This window comes from Syngnathus leptorhynchus, chromosome 20, assembly GCF_054491065.1.
Source record: "Syngnathus leptorhynchus isolate UIUO chromosome 20, UIUO_Slep, whole genome shotgun sequence".
Taxonomy (NCBI): domain Eukaryota; kingdom Metazoa; phylum Chordata; class Actinopteri; order Syngnathiformes; family Syngnathidae; genus Syngnathus; species Syngnathus leptorhynchus.
This window is the reverse complement of record NC_141214.1, coordinates 4,841,382-4,860,320: the sequence shown is the minus strand read 5'-3', so window position 1 is coordinate 4,860,320 and position 18,939 is coordinate 4,841,382. Positions and strand designations below refer to the sequence as shown.

The 18,939-nt window shown below is 42.0% G+C and overlaps 2 protein-coding genes across 3 annotated transcripts in view; one reads left to right on the top strand and one right to left on the bottom strand.

Annotated features, from left to right (window-relative positions):
• Positions 1 to 18,939, bottom strand: part of col9a2 (procollagen, type IX, alpha 2) — a 162,435-nt gene that overhangs the window by 66,954 nt on the left and 76,542 nt on the right. The gene's annotated exons all lie outside the window — the stretch shown is intronic.
• The window catches only part of adgrb2 (adhesion G protein-coupled receptor B2), a 52,022-nt gene that overhangs the window by 24,634 nt on the left and 8,449 nt on the right, over positions 1 to 18,939 (top strand). Inside the window, exons 16-31 of the mRNA XM_085940009.1 lie at positions 2,740 to 2,866; positions 6,037 to 6,140; positions 6,344 to 6,446; positions 6,507 to 6,657; positions 8,066 to 8,135; positions 8,693 to 8,759; positions 9,571 to 9,656; positions 10,613 to 10,711; positions 11,650 to 11,749; positions 11,852 to 11,923; positions 13,442 to 13,534; positions 14,523 to 14,562; positions 14,938 to 14,952; positions 15,995 to 16,167; positions 16,515 to 17,222; positions 18,562 to 18,597. Coding sequence (XP_085796135.1) covers positions 2,740 to 2,866; positions 6,037 to 6,140; positions 6,344 to 6,446; positions 6,507 to 6,657; positions 8,066 to 8,135; positions 8,693 to 8,759; positions 9,571 to 9,656; positions 10,613 to 10,711; positions 11,650 to 11,749; positions 11,852 to 11,923; positions 13,442 to 13,534; positions 14,523 to 14,562; positions 14,938 to 14,952; positions 15,995 to 16,167; positions 16,515 to 17,222; positions 18,562 to 18,597 — 2,044 coding nt within the window. The remainder of the gene's footprint in view (positions 1 to 2,739; positions 2,867 to 6,036; positions 6,141 to 6,343; positions 6,447 to 6,506; positions 6,658 to 8,065; positions 8,136 to 8,692; positions 8,760 to 9,570; positions 9,657 to 10,612; positions 10,712 to 11,649; positions 11,750 to 11,851; positions 11,924 to 13,441; positions 13,535 to 14,522; positions 14,563 to 14,937; positions 14,953 to 15,994; positions 16,168 to 16,514; positions 17,223 to 18,561; positions 18,598 to 18,939) is intronic.

Below are 18,939 nucleotides of genomic sequence, written 5' to 3'. Positions count from 1 at the left end.
GCTTTAAAAGATGAAACTTTTGGGACAAATGTTTGCTTTCGAATAATCAGTCATGAAAGCGCAATTATGAAATGTTTCCTTGCTCCGGCACCACAAGTGGATTGATAATCCATTTTCCACATGAATCACTTTCCTCAGAGCCATATTGCCTGTCCGTGTTAATCGAGACTGCCGTCTCTTGCAATGTCAGGCCATTTGTGGCTGTGGACAACCCGTATCTCTACTTTCTGGTTCACGCTCTGGCTTGCATGTCAGGAAGAAAGATAATCCCCTGAAAAGAAGCTTTATGAATTAGCTGATGGGATGCGGAGGTCAATGACAAATCACGCTCATCGCGGGGGAAACACGGAGGAACCGGAAAGGACAGCAAAATGAGAACTGATAACGATAGAGTACACTAAATACAAAATTAAATTCAGAAACAGCCATCGGTCTCAGCGTGAAATGATGAAAATAAATACATCAATAAAAAAATAAATATTGAAATCAAGAAATCAATCGATAAATACAATATAAATAAATAAATAAAACTCAGTGCATGCAATGCAACTCTAGCATCCATCAAAATAAAAGCTGAGTCAGTATAGAAATATTTAAAAATATTCTAAAAAATGCATTCAAATCACTTGCAGCAGGTAGGAATGTGCGTTTCACTATAATTGCTTGGACATTAAACTTGGAATGTTCAATATCATGATGAATTTTTATGAAATATTCCCAAATTGTTTTATTTGCTGAATATTAAAGTTGTTATTGTTGCCTCCTCAGCTAGGCCACATCTAGATATGATCACGTTTGTATTTGTGGCCACTTAAAGCCTCCAATTACATTCTGCCTGCGTGACCCCCCTCCCCCCCACTTCAATTTAATAGTGGAGAAAATATAAAATTTTCATTTTAGTCCTTCTTGCTTCCAGAGATGCAATTTTATAAACTGTGCATGATAACGGATTAGCGGCTCCTTTCACATCAATTTATGTCTTATCTTCATTTTTTTTCCCCCTTCTTTCAAGAGAGGCGAGGTATTTATGGCACACTCACTTGATGTCCCGCAGCCAAAAAAGCAGTTCTGACAAGCTGCAAAATAGATGAGTCCGAAAATATAATATAAAGCGTAAAATGGAAGGCTTGCGTTCAGTCTCATAAATCACATTGGACAATATTTGGCAGCATCCTTAATTAGCTTACAATTTTAATCGTTAGTACATTACTGACGCTGGTAATGTGGGATGACATTGATATTAAATAGATCTTCGACTATATCTGCTGGCTTAAGTAAAATAAAAAATAAAAAATCAGGACTCTGTGAAAGTTACTCCGGATGGGAGCCCTCGGCTCCAAAACTTTTTTTTTTCGCGTTTACAAGCGAGGCACATAAAAGTGTTGCTTTCGCGGCAAATTCACCTGCTTTGACTTGAAATCCTTTCATCTCCGACACAGCTTTTGAGAATTCATCGCATGTTTAACCTTTTTCTTTTCTTAATAGGGTGCAATTGGCTTTCATAGTGCTGCCCTTTCAGTCAAGAGTCAGTGCCAATTTATTCTCTGTAGACATAAAAGGTCAATTTTCTCTGTTCTTCAGAGGCTCGTTTTCCAATTGTTGTCTCGACATGTGCGACGGGTTTTGATCCCAAACAGTAAAAAAAAAAAAAAAAAAAAAAAGAAAACGGTGCTCGGTAAAAATCAAAAGTTGAAAAATCCTTCCATAAGTGGCGGCTGGTATTTTCCGCTCTGTCCCAATTTGTCGGTCGTTCTGTGATTTTTAGTCTGCTGTGTAAAAAATGGCGCTGTAACAGTTGGATGGATTGCCGTGACATTTTGCACAGACATTTATGGTTCCCGGCGGAGAAAGGATGCCGGCTTTGGTGAGTCGCTTATGTTTTATTTAGCAAAGCAATCAGGTGAAAGGTTTTCACCTAAATTAAACATTTAAAATATTTCACCCGCCTGATTGTCAGCTAGACGGACATGTTCTATATATATATATATATAACATCAAAATTATGGAATGCCAGCATTGTTGATGTTAAAACATCACCCATCCAACAACACATGCTGGTTAAGGTGATCCAGAATTTTCTGGCTCCATTTTGCTGCGAGACCTGGAGACAAGCCATCCATATGTATTTATACTCAAAGATCGAATTGAACAGATTTGTTTTATCCTCACTTCCCAAAAGGGAATGTGAACCAGAAAAAGGAGTATTGCCCTTATAGGTGGAAGGAAAAGACGTCCTGAATTAGAAATGTACAGAAGCAATGACCGTAATTTATGGACTATAAGGCGCACCAGCTAAAATTCGTGGGTCAGGGTTCTAAATTTGCAAAAATCGTCAAGGCTTACAGTCCGAAATTTACGGTAGCCCTCTAAAAACAGACTTCATTCATATTTTTGACGTTAAAGAACAATTTTGAAAAAAGTCAAGACGTGTGTGAGAACAAAAGGACTGACTCATCCCCCATTGACTTCATGCCAGCTAAAATCCCAATCTAATACTTCCCAAGGCTGATGTTTTAGTTTTCTAAACACGGAGTTGCTACTAATGCCAACGAGGGGAAAGTGCGCCGTATATTTTAAACCGAATAGATCACCACGCGAACTCGGTGAACTCAACAGTTTTATCCCCCGGATTTTTCTCTCCCTCCGAGGTAAACGTTCCAATAAAACTTGTGACACTCACAATCCATGTTTATGTCACCCCCCCTTACCCCCTCCCGTCCCATTTCTCCCCACCTCCAGGGAAGCTGGCGCTGAAAACTGGGGCACCGAAGGCTGCCAAACGCTCACATCAACCACTGTCCAAACCAAATGCCTGTGCAGCAGGATCTCCACCTACGCTGTGTTAGCGCAGCAAGCTAAAGAGCCGGTGAGTCACCGCCGCCGCATATTCTGACGGACTCTTTGGGACTTGGGGATGCTAATTAGGTAGCTACTACCAAGGGTCAGGTCAGTGAGCTGAATACATTTAGATGGCATCCCTGTTAGTAGGATTACCGCAGCAGGTTGCAGGTGCCAAGTTCTTGTCAGTATTGTGAGACTCTGATGGATGATGGAGGCAAAGTTTGAAAGTGAGGTGTGTTTTTAAAAAAGCATCTTGCCTCACATAATATCTACAAATCTAATAATGCTGCCATTGTTGAAAACTTTTTTTTTATTTTTTTAAAAAAAGCATCTTGCCTCACATAAGAAAAAACCTACAAATGGAATAATGCTGCCATTGTTCAAAACTGCCCAGACTGATTTTATTCAACTTTTATTTCACAAGTTTAGGAAAGGTCATTTTTTTTGCTGTGCATATGATGGATGAGAAGAGGCTTCAAGAGGACAACGTATATTTTATTGGGACTGGGTGTTTTTGCCTGGAGGTGCATAATCTGCTATAAATAGCTTACATTGCTTGTGGCGTGTGTTTGACATGATTGAAAAAGGCTTTTTAGTTTCGAGGGGGCGCGGCATGTTCTTATAGATTGACCCACTCTCATAGGGTGCTAATGGACTTTCCAAAGACCTCCTCTGAATATCAACTACTCTGTGTATTGTCCATCAGGTCCAATTCATTTTATTGTGCAAGATCTCTTCTACCTCCCAAGGTTAAAATCGAGATGGACAAAAACAGATACATCGAGAGTAACTACAAGTGTCGTAGGCTGGAAAGGAGATGGTGAAAAATGGAGCACGTGTATTAACACAAGATGATTTCTAGAGAAAACTAAAGAGAGTGCAGATGAAGAACCACTTTGCATTTTGACAAATTAATTATTAGTCACAACTGTTTAAAGGCTCGAGTGGAAATTACCAACGGAAAGCAGACCATGTTGAATGGACTCATACAAAAGTGTGAAGGAACATTGAGTTTTGAAACAAACCATTAAGGCCAGCACTTGGAACCAGAAGGCACGGGTCAATGCCTTTGTGTCAACTGCACTCAGTCAGGAGTTGCTGCGATCAGCGTTAAGTGCACCAGGTAGCTTTAGGCTTCTTCACAGTGAGCTTTCAATTTCAGCTGAGATTGGATTCCCTTAAACCAGGAGCCATCGACTGAATTAATTAGCTAACGCATGACACTGTCTGGTCTACACACGGGCACACAATGAACACAAAGAATTCCGAAGCTACACACAGTTCCTGAATTTCCTACCATGGTGTAGTGGCGGAGCTGAGGTCTGAAGATTAACCTCAATTTTTAATAAAAAAATGGAAAAGGGTGTGTGTGTGTGTGTGTGTGTGTGTGTGTGTGTGTGTGTGTGTGTGTGTGTGTGTGTATGTGTGTGTGTGTGTGTGTGTGTGTGTGTGTGTGTGTGTGTGTGTGTGTGTGTGTGTGTGTGTGAAGCAATGCTGCTATCAAGGGTCATTTACAAAGGAGTGAAGGATAGCTGGTTAATCCTGTTTACTTTTCCATCGCCGCTGAGATTTCAATGCGTCTGTCGGGAACGTCTATCACTGAGTCGAGACCGAGGCAGAAACAAAGGCGCAAGCAGGAGTTGATTGATTAAGGTCATGCCGCCATACAATAAAGCCAGGCAACTGGGTTGCCAGAATGAGTGCTGAGGGAACGCAAACTCCGCCGATGGTGTCTAGACTCATTGCCTCAACAGTCCTCAGAGGGATCATGGGATTTGGAGTTGAAAGTTATTGGCTTTATGAAAGTCAATTTAACATTTGGTGCCTCCAATTCATCAAGTGAGTTACAACTCGGAGCTTTGTATTGTTTGTGTCGGCTTGGAAGGTTTCTCTGCCCATATTTAGGAAGACTGCTGAAATTTGTATTTCTAATATTGTGCTACCTTTACTTACCAGAATTTATTTTGAGATATAAGCCACCAAAATGCTTTTCCAGGCTTTAACGTCTCCCCTTCAGAAAAAATAAAAATAAAATGCATGCTCGATTGGGTTGAGGTCCAGTGATTAACTACGACCTTCCAGTTTTTCTTCCGATAAAGTCCTTTTGGCTTTGCGGACTTTGTAAATCATTCTCCTGCTACTGCCTTGTTACATCATCAATAAAGACTGGAAGAAGGATGTGGGGAAGGAAAAAAAAGGGGATTTGACGCCGTGATTGGCTAGAGCAGGGCAGCCGAGGGACGTTTGCGAGCGGTGATAAGTAGGTTAAACTTCCTGTGCTGAAAATATCTGGCGTTTCTATCTCGGGGTAAATCAGGCAGGCTTAAGGGAACTCGGTCATAGGCAGCAGAGCCATGCACACTTTCTAATCTATCTGGGTGGCTTTTACTTTCACATCATAAGCAAATTGAAATATACTTTGCACAAGTGCAAAGAGACATTCCAATTTTGGATTTGCATCTTTGAACTGGAATGAAAATAGACGTATAATCGCATCAGTCTCATAACTAATTAGGAAAACTCCATCAGCTAAATTGACACAATGAGGAGCTGAGGGACAACGCGTGGATTTAAATTACACAAGCGAGTTTTTTTTTTTTTTTTGGTATCATTTCACTTTCAACATAATAATGGAATAATAATTCTTTGTCATTAATATAAATTTCAGATGAATCAAAATGGAGGAGTTTTGATTTTGCGACTTGGGTGTTTGTGAGGGTGGCACATTGATATTCCAGCCTATTCCACTCTCCTCTGGGGAAATTGCCTTCCATTGATGGGCAAGGGGGGGAAAAAAAGAGAGCTTTGGCACACTGGTTTTCTTTCTTCCTGTACGTTTCTTCCCTCAACTTCCCTCGCTAATCTCAAGCAGACGTACTCATGGGCATGCAGCTTTTTCGATTGCTTGGCACACACTGTGTTTTTTATTTGCATCAAGACCTTGTGTTAGGTGCGTCAGATGATAAATCTTGAAGAAAGAGGCGGCGGGGTCACCCGAGGGAATGAACTGTGATTGAGAACTCAAACACGGACAAATATTAAGCCCATTTGGGAGGCGGTGGGGGTGTTGAGTGTCCTAGCGGCACTGTTCTTTTTCTGGGAGGAAGGCCAAGGAACATAGCAAAACCGGAGGTATGTTTATGATGCTACTCTAAAGAAAAATCCCAAACTCCTTCTTTTTCCCCTTATCTTCAGGAAATGGGTCCCACCAGCATGCCCTCAGTGCCCCTCATGGTGGGCTGTGGGGTCTCCTGCTCTGCACTGCTCATCCTGCTTCTTATCTACGCTGCCTTCTGGAGGTATTTTTTTTCTTCTTAATGGCTTCATGCAACATTGTGTTTAAGAGAGAATCTTTCCATCAAGCCCACCCCCGTACATCTATTTGGTCTAGTACATTAGGTAGGATCGGGAATTTGTCTTGACAAAGTCAATCTATGGTAATACATTAGCGTTGTATTCATTTCACACCTGTGTTCACATGATTTCATTCTCTGCCCTGGAGGTATATACGCTCGGAGAGGTCCATTATCCTGGTGAATTTTTGCCTTTCCATACTGGCCTCCAATTTATTGATTCTGGTGGGACAATCACAAACACTTAGCAAGGTAAGGCGCAAGTAAAAATATCAAAATGGATGTTGGTATTTATTTTCTTTGTCTTTTTAGGGCCTATGTACCGTGACTGCTGCCTTTCTCCATTTCTTCTTCTTGGCCTCGTTCTGCTGGGTGCTGACGGAAGCTTGGCAGTCCTACCTGGCGGTCATCGGCAAAATGAGGTCGCGACTCATTCGCAAGCGCTTTCTGTGCCTCGGCTGGGGTGAGTAGCCGCCAGTTGGATTTGATGATAGTCATATTTATCTCAAAGAGCCAACATATTGAAATATTTTTGATCATGTGTAAGACGCATGAAATAAAAGCAATTTATTTTCAGTTTGTCAATTTCTCTCCGAAAACTGAACCAATGTTGCCTGTCTGCTGTTACGCAGCGTTGTTTTTCCAATTATTACAGATCTAAAAGTCTGTATACTTCACCCCAGATATATATATATTTTATTTTTACAAAGCCAAGAAGCCACTCAAATCTGAGATCTGATATTAATTCATATCTACCCACAATTATAAACAGGCAGCAGCATATGCATAATGGCTGCCATGGCTTTTAATATCCATAGAGGGGATTATCTTGGTCTACTTATCCAGATCACCCAACTGTCCCCTGGATGCCCTTTTTTTCCTCACTCCACTTGTGGAAACCCTCGAACCCTAACCTCATCGCATCCTAACGTTAACCCTCACGAAAACAGCACATGAAAAAATCAGCGGAACAACACAAGCAAGATGTTTCGCACAGGCGATGGAATTAACAGCAACATCACCAGCTCACTTCATTCCCCTTCATATTGATCCCCGCGGTCTAATCAGCCACCTTGCTGATGACCTGGCCTGATAAAAAGGAGGCAGAATGTATAGTATAGATGTCGGTGGTCACAGATCGATTGCTGTTTAGCTACGGAAACGCGTGACAGAATTTGCAAAAGATGCATAAAATTCATGAAACAATCAGCCAAAGTAGAGCTTATCCGCTAACCGTTCAGTTTTGCAATTTTCTTCCTAAATTATGCGATTGAAATCCGTTACAATTTTTTTTTTTCCGTGAGTATTTCCTAGCTGATGTATATGGATTGATTATTGTCTTAATAAAATGTTTCCACGCTGGTTTGTAGAGCAGCTTGGCTCCCTGCCGACTTATTTATTAATGTGTCTTGTTCTAATTGCGTTTCATCGTCGGCCATAATCACAGTTTCTTTAATTGCGTGAATATTTTAGAATCCTGCTAAGAATGGGCCAATCATAGCCCGCTGTGTTACTATCTATCACGCTTGGTCTGTGAGTTAAACACTTGATTTACATATTTCATGCATATGTTTTGAATTCCAAAAGCAATGTATGCACCGAGTATGTATTGCAAAAAAAAAAATTGTAAAAGAAGAAATATAGCCTTACACAACGTCATATATATAAATAACACCAAAGATGGGATCCGAGCCAAGTTTTTTATGCGTGCAACATGACCTCTGGCACAGAGAGCACTTGTATCCGATAAATCGAAATTCACATGCCGTATACACTGATGATGCCGTGTAGCTACTTGGCATATCATCCAAAGGGTTCATATTCTTTTTCCAGAACCTAATTAATTTAATTTATGCATCTCTGCCTTGCAGGTCTTCCAGCCTTAGTTGTAGCAGTGTCGGTCGGGTTCACTAGAGCGAGAGGTTACGGCACCGCCAGCTAGTAAGTACCTAGTTCTCATCTCTCACTATTTGGACAACAATAACTGCAATTATATTGACTATTCTTGAGACATCGTTTATGTTTGAATGAAGTCACAAGCCCCAAACGTGTCCATTTGGTTTGCCGCATTTCCTTTTTCGTGTGTATGCTATGGACTTTATTTACTTCCACCTAGTTTGAAGAGGATTAACATTCCAGGGAGTGGTAGAGAATGAAAAATGGTGCGTAACGCTTCACGGTACTTTAACTCATCGTTTCCAGATGGCATTTTAACCATGAGGAGGTTCAATAAGGAGACATCAAATGAAAGAGCGCAGTAACATTTATTGTGATTGAATGAAAATGGCATTTAGATCAATCCCCCCGCAGCAATGCATCTTCATTAGAGGCCGGCTTGCGCAAATAGGCGGGAGGGCGAATCCTCCGAGGGTGCAGACATTGTCGGTGCTAGAACAGAAGCCGTATATGGATCAGCGCAAGTGTATCCCTTTCTGTGTTTTTTTTGTTTTTGTTTTTTTTGAAGAAGCAATACGATACAAGTGGCTCTTGTCTTCTAGTTGCTGGTTGTCCCTTGAGGGAGGTTTACTTTACGCCTTTGTTGGACCTGCTGCTGTCATAGTACTGGTGAGTAATATATTTTCAATTATGTTATGTTATATTATATTCTAAAAAATAATATTATGAATATAAAATATAAAATAATATTTTAAAATAAAAAAAAAAGAAATCCGAATGTGGATTGGCAAGAGATTAATATGACGACACAATTTTAAAAAAAAAATCTTTTTTCCATTCTCCACCTAAGAAAACAATGTACTATGATTATTATCAGCATCATTGAAGCTGATGTAAAATGTAAAATTTCCAGCCTGGCAACTGTGGTGGTCCGTCCGTGCCCTCGCAACAAGATGCTGCATTGAGAGACAGATGTTGGTCAGAGAGGCAGCAAGTCTTCCCACAGGACCCAAGTTCTAATTAATAAAGCAGACCTCAGACAAATAGCAGATGAAGATTATGTTGGCACTCAAAGCTGGCCCCAGACAGGCCTAACCTGACAAAGGTCCCTGCACAATCTGGCGTGTTGTCAACAGCAAGATTAAAAACAAAAAAAAAGAAGAGGGAAACGGTTATTATGATAGAGAAGATAATATAATGAATGTCTTCTCGGCAAAATGTCGCTGATGTTATCCTAACTTTTTATAACACCGGCGAATATAAAAATAAATCTTAACATTTTTCTTGAAAGAAATCACAGGAGCCCTTCCAGCATTTCAAATTCCTAAAACAGCACTACAATTCCAAAGTAATCATCGATTCCACTTGAACAGAACTATGCTGAAAACACAAAGCCATTGAGACGTGATTGGAGATGAGAGTCCCTGTTGGCAAACCATTAGTACGATCTTCATCAAACGTTCTCCTCTGTCTCCCTCAGGTGAATATGCTCATTGGAATCGTAGTGTTTAACAAGCTCATGTCTCGAGACGGCATCTCCGACAAGTCAAAAAAGCAGCGAGCTGGGTAAGAAATCCACACAAAGGCATTCTCATCCATTTTTCTTCTTGAGGTAACACAATTTCTGCTGCTGCTGCTTTAAATTAGTTTCTGTCAATCATTCTGACTCTTTCTCGCAAGAAACAAACTCCAAAACAATTTCAATTATTTACCATGTTTCTTTGAGCTCCTTACTTTATGATTTAGAAAGGCAGATTGACCATCCCTTGTTACCAGACTGTACAACAAAATTTTTATACATTGTTGTGGCATGCTAAGTCCTTGTGTTCTCAGGCAAAGCGAATTCCATCAGAAATGGGCAATGTTGCTCACAGGACAAGATCATCATTAGCATAATGTGTTTTCTTATGAAGCTATGGGGATTAAGGCAATGAGCTGTGATGAGGTGCTAATGTAGCAAAGCCACTGCATGGCTTCATTGTTTACAACTCACAGATCACACATTATCTCTTCTCCACTGTAAACAACCACAGTTTGTTGTTCAATTCAATCCCGGAATAAAGATTTTTCAATTTTAATTGAATTTAAAATTCATATCAAAATATTTTTTTATTTTATTTTTTAAAATTACATTATTTTTTCAATTTTTATTTATTTTTTTGCACCTGCATTCACCCAAAGTGGAATACGATTATTGGACCATTTCCTGTCTGTGTCATTGTAATCTGTTAATCCTCACGACAAATGTCTGTCTCTTACTTTCACTCTGAATCAGTACTTGCATCTTTTTAATCTTTTTATTTGTGTGCTGCTATTTTAAGATGTGATTTTAATTTGCCTCTTTCTTTTTTGTTGTTCTTCCCACCCCCCTTCCGCTCATTTATTTTTTTCCTTCCCTTCCTTTTTCCCGGCACAACTATATCCATCTATAACATATGGAACATTTTCTCTCGCCACCCCCTTTCCTTCACCATCATTTGTGTCTTGTTTGTGTGTATATGTGTGCACAATATGGCCCAAAGTGTCCCGGTGGAGGCGCATAGCCGGCTTCTCCTGAAATGCTCCAAGTGCGGCGTGATCTCGAGCACGGCTCTCTCCAGCTCGACTGCCAGCAGCGCCATGTTAGTCCATCTTCATCTTGCTCTCTATTTTCCACCACCCCCCACCCTTTTTTATTGTTAATCACCACAAAGTGATAGTCACAGTTCACCACGAAGCAGGGCGCTGTAAAATTAAAATGTCACCCATGAAATATTTAAAATTACAATGATATGATAATTGCAATTTTGGATGGACTTTGATAGGAAAAACAACATGACTTTTCCTTTGTGGGGACTACACACTGTGTCATTTCTTTTAATCTCTCTCCATTCTTACTCTATGCACCATCCTTTGAATCTCCAGCTGTTGGTAATGATGCAGGATGACATTTCGACGTGCCCGGGTTCCCAAAAAAAAAGAAAAATAAATAACGATGAAAGTAACAACACTTGCACTGCAAGTGATTGAATTTAATGAGAATTGTCCTCGCGTGTCAGGCGATATTTGGAAATGCCTTTTAAAACGCGTTTAATGTGTGATATTATCGAGACTTTGGGGCACGCAAAGTTTTCGTTTGTTGCCGTCAGACACCCCATTGCGTACTTTGCACTTTACGACTCTCGTTATGTCATAACTCATGCGATAAACCGTCTCGGTTCCACACTGCTCACGCTAAATCAAACGTAGCGCACTTGCCAGCATCTAATCAATCTCGTCCTTGGATGACCTGTTTGTATTTTACCGTATTTTTAAAAACTCAGCCTTGTGTTGACACTTAAGCAATTGTGAGCCGTTGTCAGTCTGGTAACAGTCGACACGATTGGATATCATCATTCCACTTCAGTTCTTGGTTTACCAGTCAGCCTCAAAACGACCCACCACTGAGCGTTTGACTGATGGCTGTGCGGATGCATGCGACAGGGAAATGTAATAACACGACCTAGCTGGAGCGTTTTCAACCCGAGTGGCTGGTCCCTGTGTCCATTATTTCTCTTTCTCCACCATTGCTCTTTTACAGGGCATCTCTGTGGAGCTCCTGTGTGGTTCTTCCTCTGCTGGCCCTTACTTGGATGTCAGCTGTGTTAGCAATCACAGATCGCCGCTCGACACTTTTCCAGGTAACCTGACATGATGACTAACAAGTTGTGATGAATAAAATGAAATAAGAAAAGTGTCAAAATATCTGCAAAAACTAAGCAGATGTCAAATATCTCCCGCAGATCCTCTTTGCCGTTTTCGACTCGGTTCAAGGTTTCGTAATCATCACCGTGCACTGCGCCATGCGGAGAGAGGTAAGGCCCCATTTCCTGCTCTGTGGGCTCAGATGCCACACTTCCAGGTGGGATTAATTTTCCAAAAACTCATGTTAGCTTCCAGGTCAGTTTGAGGTCGCATCAGAATACAAGTAGATCAGACTTGCCGGGGATTAACTCCGCGTCTATGTCCGGTGTTGTTGTGAATTTTTTTCTCATAATGCCGTATCGCAGCGCTGTATTGTCCATCGGAGCCAAGCCCGCTTTAAGAAGCTTAGTAAGTATGGAATAAGACGATAAGTCCCCGCACTAATACCTCCCCAGTGTAAATTTGCCACAGGCTTTGCTATACCCCGCCCCCCCCTCCCCCGGGTATGCTGTATCTGAAACTTATTATGCACATATATGTTTTCATGCCATTGAAAAGGGATTGGCAAATTTCCCAGAGCTGGAAGATTGCAACATGTGCATGCAAGTGAATATTAAAAGGTTGTAGAGTTTTGTACAGGGAGGTTGGAACAAGATTCATAAGAGTACTATGAGCTGATGATCGCAAAGTGTTGGAGCAGAATTGGATTGCCACACATACATACACATACACGGAGAACAATCGCCTCTGAGGATGAGTGCAAGCATAAAAGGAAGAGACGGATGGAAGGAAACAATGGAGGCAATAAGCTTGCCCATGCAGTATTAATCAGACATGGATGCTGCTCCAATCCAATCCATTTGTAGCGGCGCATACACACAGATAAGACCACCCAGCGAAAACGAAGATGCTCTTGCACCACTCGATACATGAGTGCTCTTGTTTCCCTCCCGTGACAGTCTTTTGGGATTTGACAGCGGCAACACTGACAAATGAAGTCACTCCTGAGACGGGAAGGCGGGAAAGTATATTGAGAAAGTCTGAAGGGAAGACAAGACTAGAACTGCCCATGCGATCCAATTTATTTGATTTAAGCTGTTATGAGAGCTGGTGCTTCAACAAATAATTGCTATGTGTTGCCAGGATGCTTAATAGAAAGAAAACAAATATGACACTAGGATGGCTCATGTGTTAGAGAATCTACAAACAATGGACCTTAAAGGAGATAATTGGGCGGGGCTATTGCCTGGAGAGGAAAGTGCAGTGACGCTTCGAGATGACCGAAGGTGAAGATGACTGCGAGGAAGCAGGGAATTAAATACAAGCAAACTGATGAGATGGAGGAGCAAAAGCGGTGCAAGCTGATTGGTCAACACAAGGGACCACTAGACCAGAACAGATGGTAAAAATCGTGAATGACGAAGACAAAAAATGGAGCCGTAGAAACATGAAACTAAAGCAAATGTAAAACACCAAAACAAAATCATGACCCCCAAAGTATCCAAATGTAAGGTTATCTGCATTTTTTTAAATTTTCATTGACACGGGAAAAGTTCAACACACAATTTCTATTTCTAAACCAAGCAGCAACCGCCTGAAAAAAAATACACTTCCCTGACCAAAATTCTTCTTCCCTTCCTATATTTGTCTCCACCCATCCTCCTCTATGTCACCGACACTTCCTTCAGGTGCAAGACGCCATGCGCTGTCGGATGGGAGGATGCAAAGATGACAGCGAGAACTCGCCGGACTCGTGCAAAAATGGACAGGTGCAGATCATGGTGAATAGCAAGCCAGTCCATTCCGTTTCACACTCAGCTCGACGTTACATTCCTTAGGCTTCTTAAATTTGGATATCAAAGGAGATTGGGGCAACCCTCACGTCCACCAGTCTTTCATTTCTCCCTCAATTTTTTTTTTCCCAATCATAATTATGAGTTTCTGAATACCCCTCTAAGATTTAACCTAGCAGTTCGACTCCCCGTGCCTGCTGAGAGAAATCTTTAACAGCATTTATCTTCCTTAGTTTCTATGACCTAACGGAGCATTTACAAACAGCGCTAATTTAATTTCTTGACAAATGTGTTTTCACTCGACGCATCTATCACCCAAGAGAGCGGTTAGCATGCTTTCTATGCCCAATTAGGAAAAAGCACGAGTGACCTTTGTTACCTCACTTTACAATCTGTACTTAAAGAAAATATGATCTGATAAAAAAAAAACACTTTGGCAAAGCGACCAGCAGTTACTGCCTCAAAATTAGCGAGAACCTTTCTGCAATGTTCACAGGGAACCTCATTACAATGTTAATCCCTTGAAATTTACAAGCACGTTATCCCCCTGTGCCAGCTTGTTAAAGTTGAATCAAATGTACTGTTTGGGGACATTCTGTGAAAAGTTAATTCCTTGTTAAAGCTCTACAAATTTGCTTTCATCACCACTTGAGACAACTTCATGCTCTCCCGCACCATCACAAGAGTCCAAATGTGGCCCATTACGGCACACGCCAATACGTGACTGGGTGCCAGCCTCAGTCCATCCCCGTCGGTGTTCCAGCAAAGACTCAGTGAAATAAATTCGGATGAACTGACCAATTTTATGAATTGCCTCGACTGTACAGTTGAGTCACCAAGCAAACAATCCATCCCCTCAAAGGGTACCACTTGAAATCCTCATCGCTCATCTAACACGAGCAGCTCCAAATATTAATGTGTATATGGTAGCCAGTCACTTTTCCCTTTCTCTACTTACCTTGCCTCCCTTTCTCAGACCGATTTTGAGAAGGACGTGGACTTGGCATGCCAAACAGGTGAGTTCTCCTCGTATTCTTATCGTGTCTCCTTTTGTCCAACAAAATTAGCATTGCAGTCAAGTCGAACTGTGACCATATTAGTTTTGCCGTGCGCGGTGATGAAATGACGGATTACGGGTTGCAATGGCGGTGAACAAATTACTCTCGCTTATCAATCATATTCCGCCTCGGGTGTGTTCACTAAGTGTACGCTTTGTTGTGACAGTTTAATCGTGTATTGAGATCCCACTCGTTTGTATTCAGGACTGGTTAATTCGCACTGGTCAAGCGTGTGTATGTGTGTGAGTGCCTGAATGTTTTCGGATGTATACGATTGTACATTTGAAACATTAACGCAGAGTCACTTTCCCCCCTCCTCCTACACCCTTGCAGAGAGAGGACACCCATGTAAGTTGCCCAACTCAACTAACCCTGCCTGGTCCCCCAACAGAGAATTTAATTGAATTAGTTCCTCAAGGGTCAATCTTAGGTCCTCTACTTTTTCAATCCTTTCAAAGATAGATTCTACCATAAATGCATTTGTGTGCCCCCATGTTTTATTTTTGTATGTAGACAAGACTTAGCTGAGTAGAGAATCCACTTCCTGATTTAATTAAATACATTTTTATAAGAAAAGCTGTTTCATAGATTCAGGGGCCAGGCAGTTAATGAGCATGGTGTCTAGCATGAGTTGCTTGACCTTTTTATGTGATACAATTTGAAGATAGGCGATAGCCACACAAACACAGGTACTCCAAATATGGATTTTGTCTTAAAGAATGAAATAGCATTGTTTTTCTTTTTGTCGACAGCCTTCTCATATATAGTTATTTTTATTGCAAAAAAAAAGATGCCTTTTTAAAAATACCTGTTTATGTGTGGACATAGCCTGGATGTTTTTTCTACCATCAGCATGCGATTTAAAGAGGCTAAAACACTCTTTGTCCTGAATTATATGCATGACAACTTACTTCGAGCAACTATGAGTTGTTTTTTTCCAATGTATTGCATTGGAGTAAATAGGAAAATCAAAGAGTTGACCATTGGGAAATGCCTGCTGATACGTGATCAGGGAGCATGGGATAATAGTCATTTGGCTCGCTTTCATTTTGAGGACAAAACATTTTGCACTGATGCTCATTCTCAGCGCTATTATAAAAATAGTGGCTCTGTTGCCAAATCTCAGCTGGAAGGTCAAGAAGACAAAATTAGTGAGACCATTATACGTGGGAAGTATGCAGATTGTGACTTTTCACGGCGGAGGGATTTAGCTTTGTGTACACCATGGGTTCTAAACCATGCTGTATGAACGTCTCATTCCTCTCTCCTTGCCCCTGGCCTGCTCCTTTTTACCCCCTCCCCTTCTTTTGACAACCTAATGCTTCATTCCACTTCTCCTCCACCCCCTCGCTCTCCCAACGGGAACCATTTGTACCTCCTGTCCCTTCAGTCATTTTCAAGGAGGTGAACACCTGCAACCCCGCTACCATCACCGGCACCTTGTCCCGGATTTCCCTGGATGACGACGATGACCCCAAACTAGCCGCCCATCAGGACGGGGGAGTCGGGGTCAACTTCAGTTCCCTGCCTGGGAACATCCCTCCTCCCAACCTTATTGTGCAGGTACGCCAACCATATCTAAAAACGTTCTCTTGAAACTAAACATTAAAGCCATAGGAGATCAATCTTTGACAGTTTGCTTCCATCCTGCGGGAATACCGTAAAGACTCATTTCAGATCGTTTCCTGACTTTTCACAAGAAATAACTTTATTACCTCTCCAAGTGGAAAAATATGCTAACTTCACTTAAAAGGATACCCAGTGAGGCTCTAAAACTGTGTCTTATATCAAGTCAAGCATCAAAGGGAAAATATTTTGCTTTAGAAAGCCTAGCAGCATTAATATCAAATGAAATTTGAACTCTTGCTATAGATGCTGTTCCATTTAAAGAAATGTTTGTCTTCCACAAGGTTCCGCCACTTGGAGGGCTCAATGAACTGAGCGAGACGTCATTGAAGAAGGAGATGAATGTCGATCAGCAGAGACAACAGGTGCCACAGCGTTGCGGCGCTCCCATCTATTTGTGCACCGAAAGTGGCCTCGGATGGGCGAGACCGCCCGGGTCCTCCAACACCTCCCAGGACGGGAGTGCCGGGAGCGGGGGGAGCGGCGGTGGAGGAGGTAGCGGAGGAGAGGGGGACTACATGGTCTTACCTCGACGAACTGTCAGCATCAAACCCCCGACGCCGTCCTCCCAAGGAGGAGGCCTGGGACTGGGAGGTGAAGACAAGCCTCTCAACATCACTGTGGAGGACCCCCCTTTCCCTCCTCCCCCCTCCCCCTTGACCCTCCACCCTGCAGAGAGCGAGGCCTACCCGGCTGATTTTGTGCCGTCCAACGTGGGCGACATGAACATCAACATGAACCTGAACCGCTCCTACGGGACAATCAAAACCCTGCCCCATGAACACAGCCACGTGATGGCTCCGGGTGGTCTCGTACGCCCCCACGGGGGCCACATGCACCCTCATGGCCATTCCCTCCAGCTGAAGCCGGGCCAGAGGCCATCAGTCAGACAAATTCTGACAGGGGGGACGGCGGTGGAGAGAACCAGAACCCTTCCACGCAACTTGGGTAGCAACAATGCCAATGCTAGCCTCTCAGCAGGATCCCTAGAGGTGGGTACAATTTGGAGCGGGCAAAGAAGGGCTCCCTGTGGAGCTCCAACTCGTATTCCGTTTTTGACTTGGCTTTTGATTTGATATCATGAAGGGTTAGATAGAAACTGTAGTTTCTACCAAGTGCATAAAGGTAAGTAAAAAGAAATGAACAATTAAGTAACTTCTATTTATAACCGTAAAGGAAAAGACCCCTTCACAGGTTCAACCATTCTTCCGGCACTTAGAGTATAAAGCAGTGACTATCATCCATTTATCATGAGCAGCACATTTACTGAAATGAGTTTTCGTGTGTGGATGTGAGCGAGTGTGTGAGTCAGATTGTGAGAAAAAAGCCTGCATGCCACATTTACACCACCAATGACACAAATTGACTCAGGGTTTATTTAAACGATGAAAAGGACACTTTGCCCATCAGTAAAGAGGCTTCATTCAGCGTTGATGATAAGGATGAGTCATTCTTACTCAGGAGGGTCACAAGTTCACAACATGCATAAAAATGTAGGCTATAATTTTACACTGTGATTATATCCTCTTGAAATGACATCATGATAGTATAACACAAACAAAATCAGAATACGCTCGGATAATTGCGGCCCGACACTGAAAGGTTGATTACCGGATTCTTTCTTCACGGATAAGAATGGAGACTTTTATGTGATTAACTCCTCAATCCATTTTAATGTCTTTACTTTTGAAATATCTTGGCTGCTTTTTGCGTTTGATCAGCAACTCTGCCCTTTTTGCACGGTAAACACAGTTTTTAAGTCACTGTGGGGGAAAGCTTCACTCGCTGCCAAATACAAAGTTGGCAGGGAACACGTACACCAAGTGAGAGATAGAACACGGCGCCGCTTGCTGTCATGGCCAGATGAGTTGGAAACATCTGCAGGTACTAAATTGGCAACTTGTGTGCGAGCTCCATATAGAACGGAATTGTACGGCGGGGAAAAGGGAAAGGACTTTAAACAGATTTAAGGATTAAAACCGTTTTTTGTATGATTGATCAAGTGTTCCTTTCTTTCCTGTAATTTCTGTGGAAGTGCGTCAACGAATGATTCATGCTGATTATTATGGGGATGTGGTACTTGAGGCTGTGTAAGCTGAGAAAAATGTCATCCTGCTCACTAATTTTGGCTTATTAGACTTCACTGATATAATTATGTTGAAATAGAATAATTAGTCCCTTCGTCTTGTGGAGTGTAAGAATATTTATGTCATGTTGGAAAAACAGAACATAGCACTAAATGACCCCAAGGTGAGGGTCAGAGCTACAGACCAATATGAGGGGGTGGACATTGATGTTTTCTTCTCTCCCCCTCGGCCCCTCCCCTTCCAGAGGAAAAGAGTACGATACTCTGAGCTGGACTTTGAGGTAAGGTCTTAGACGTCCTAACTTTCTACCTGCTTGTCTTTGCTTTCTTTTATTTCGTGCTTCTGCCAGGACTTTGGCGTACGTAGGAGCATCGCTTAACCCCTCCCCCCTGCATGAAGCACAAATAACGGTTTCGGAGTTTTGTAGAATGCTGTTTCTCCAACAAATGCCCTTATTTCTGTCTCAAGAAATTAATGCGGTGATAAATGATAACATGATGGGGAACACATCCCACTGCCTTGTACAATTTAGTGAGATTATGCTGTAATGTGTGTTGTAATGGGTTCTGGTTAAAGAAACAGCAAAGTTTGTGTCTGGAGAATTGATAGTGGTTGAGTTTTG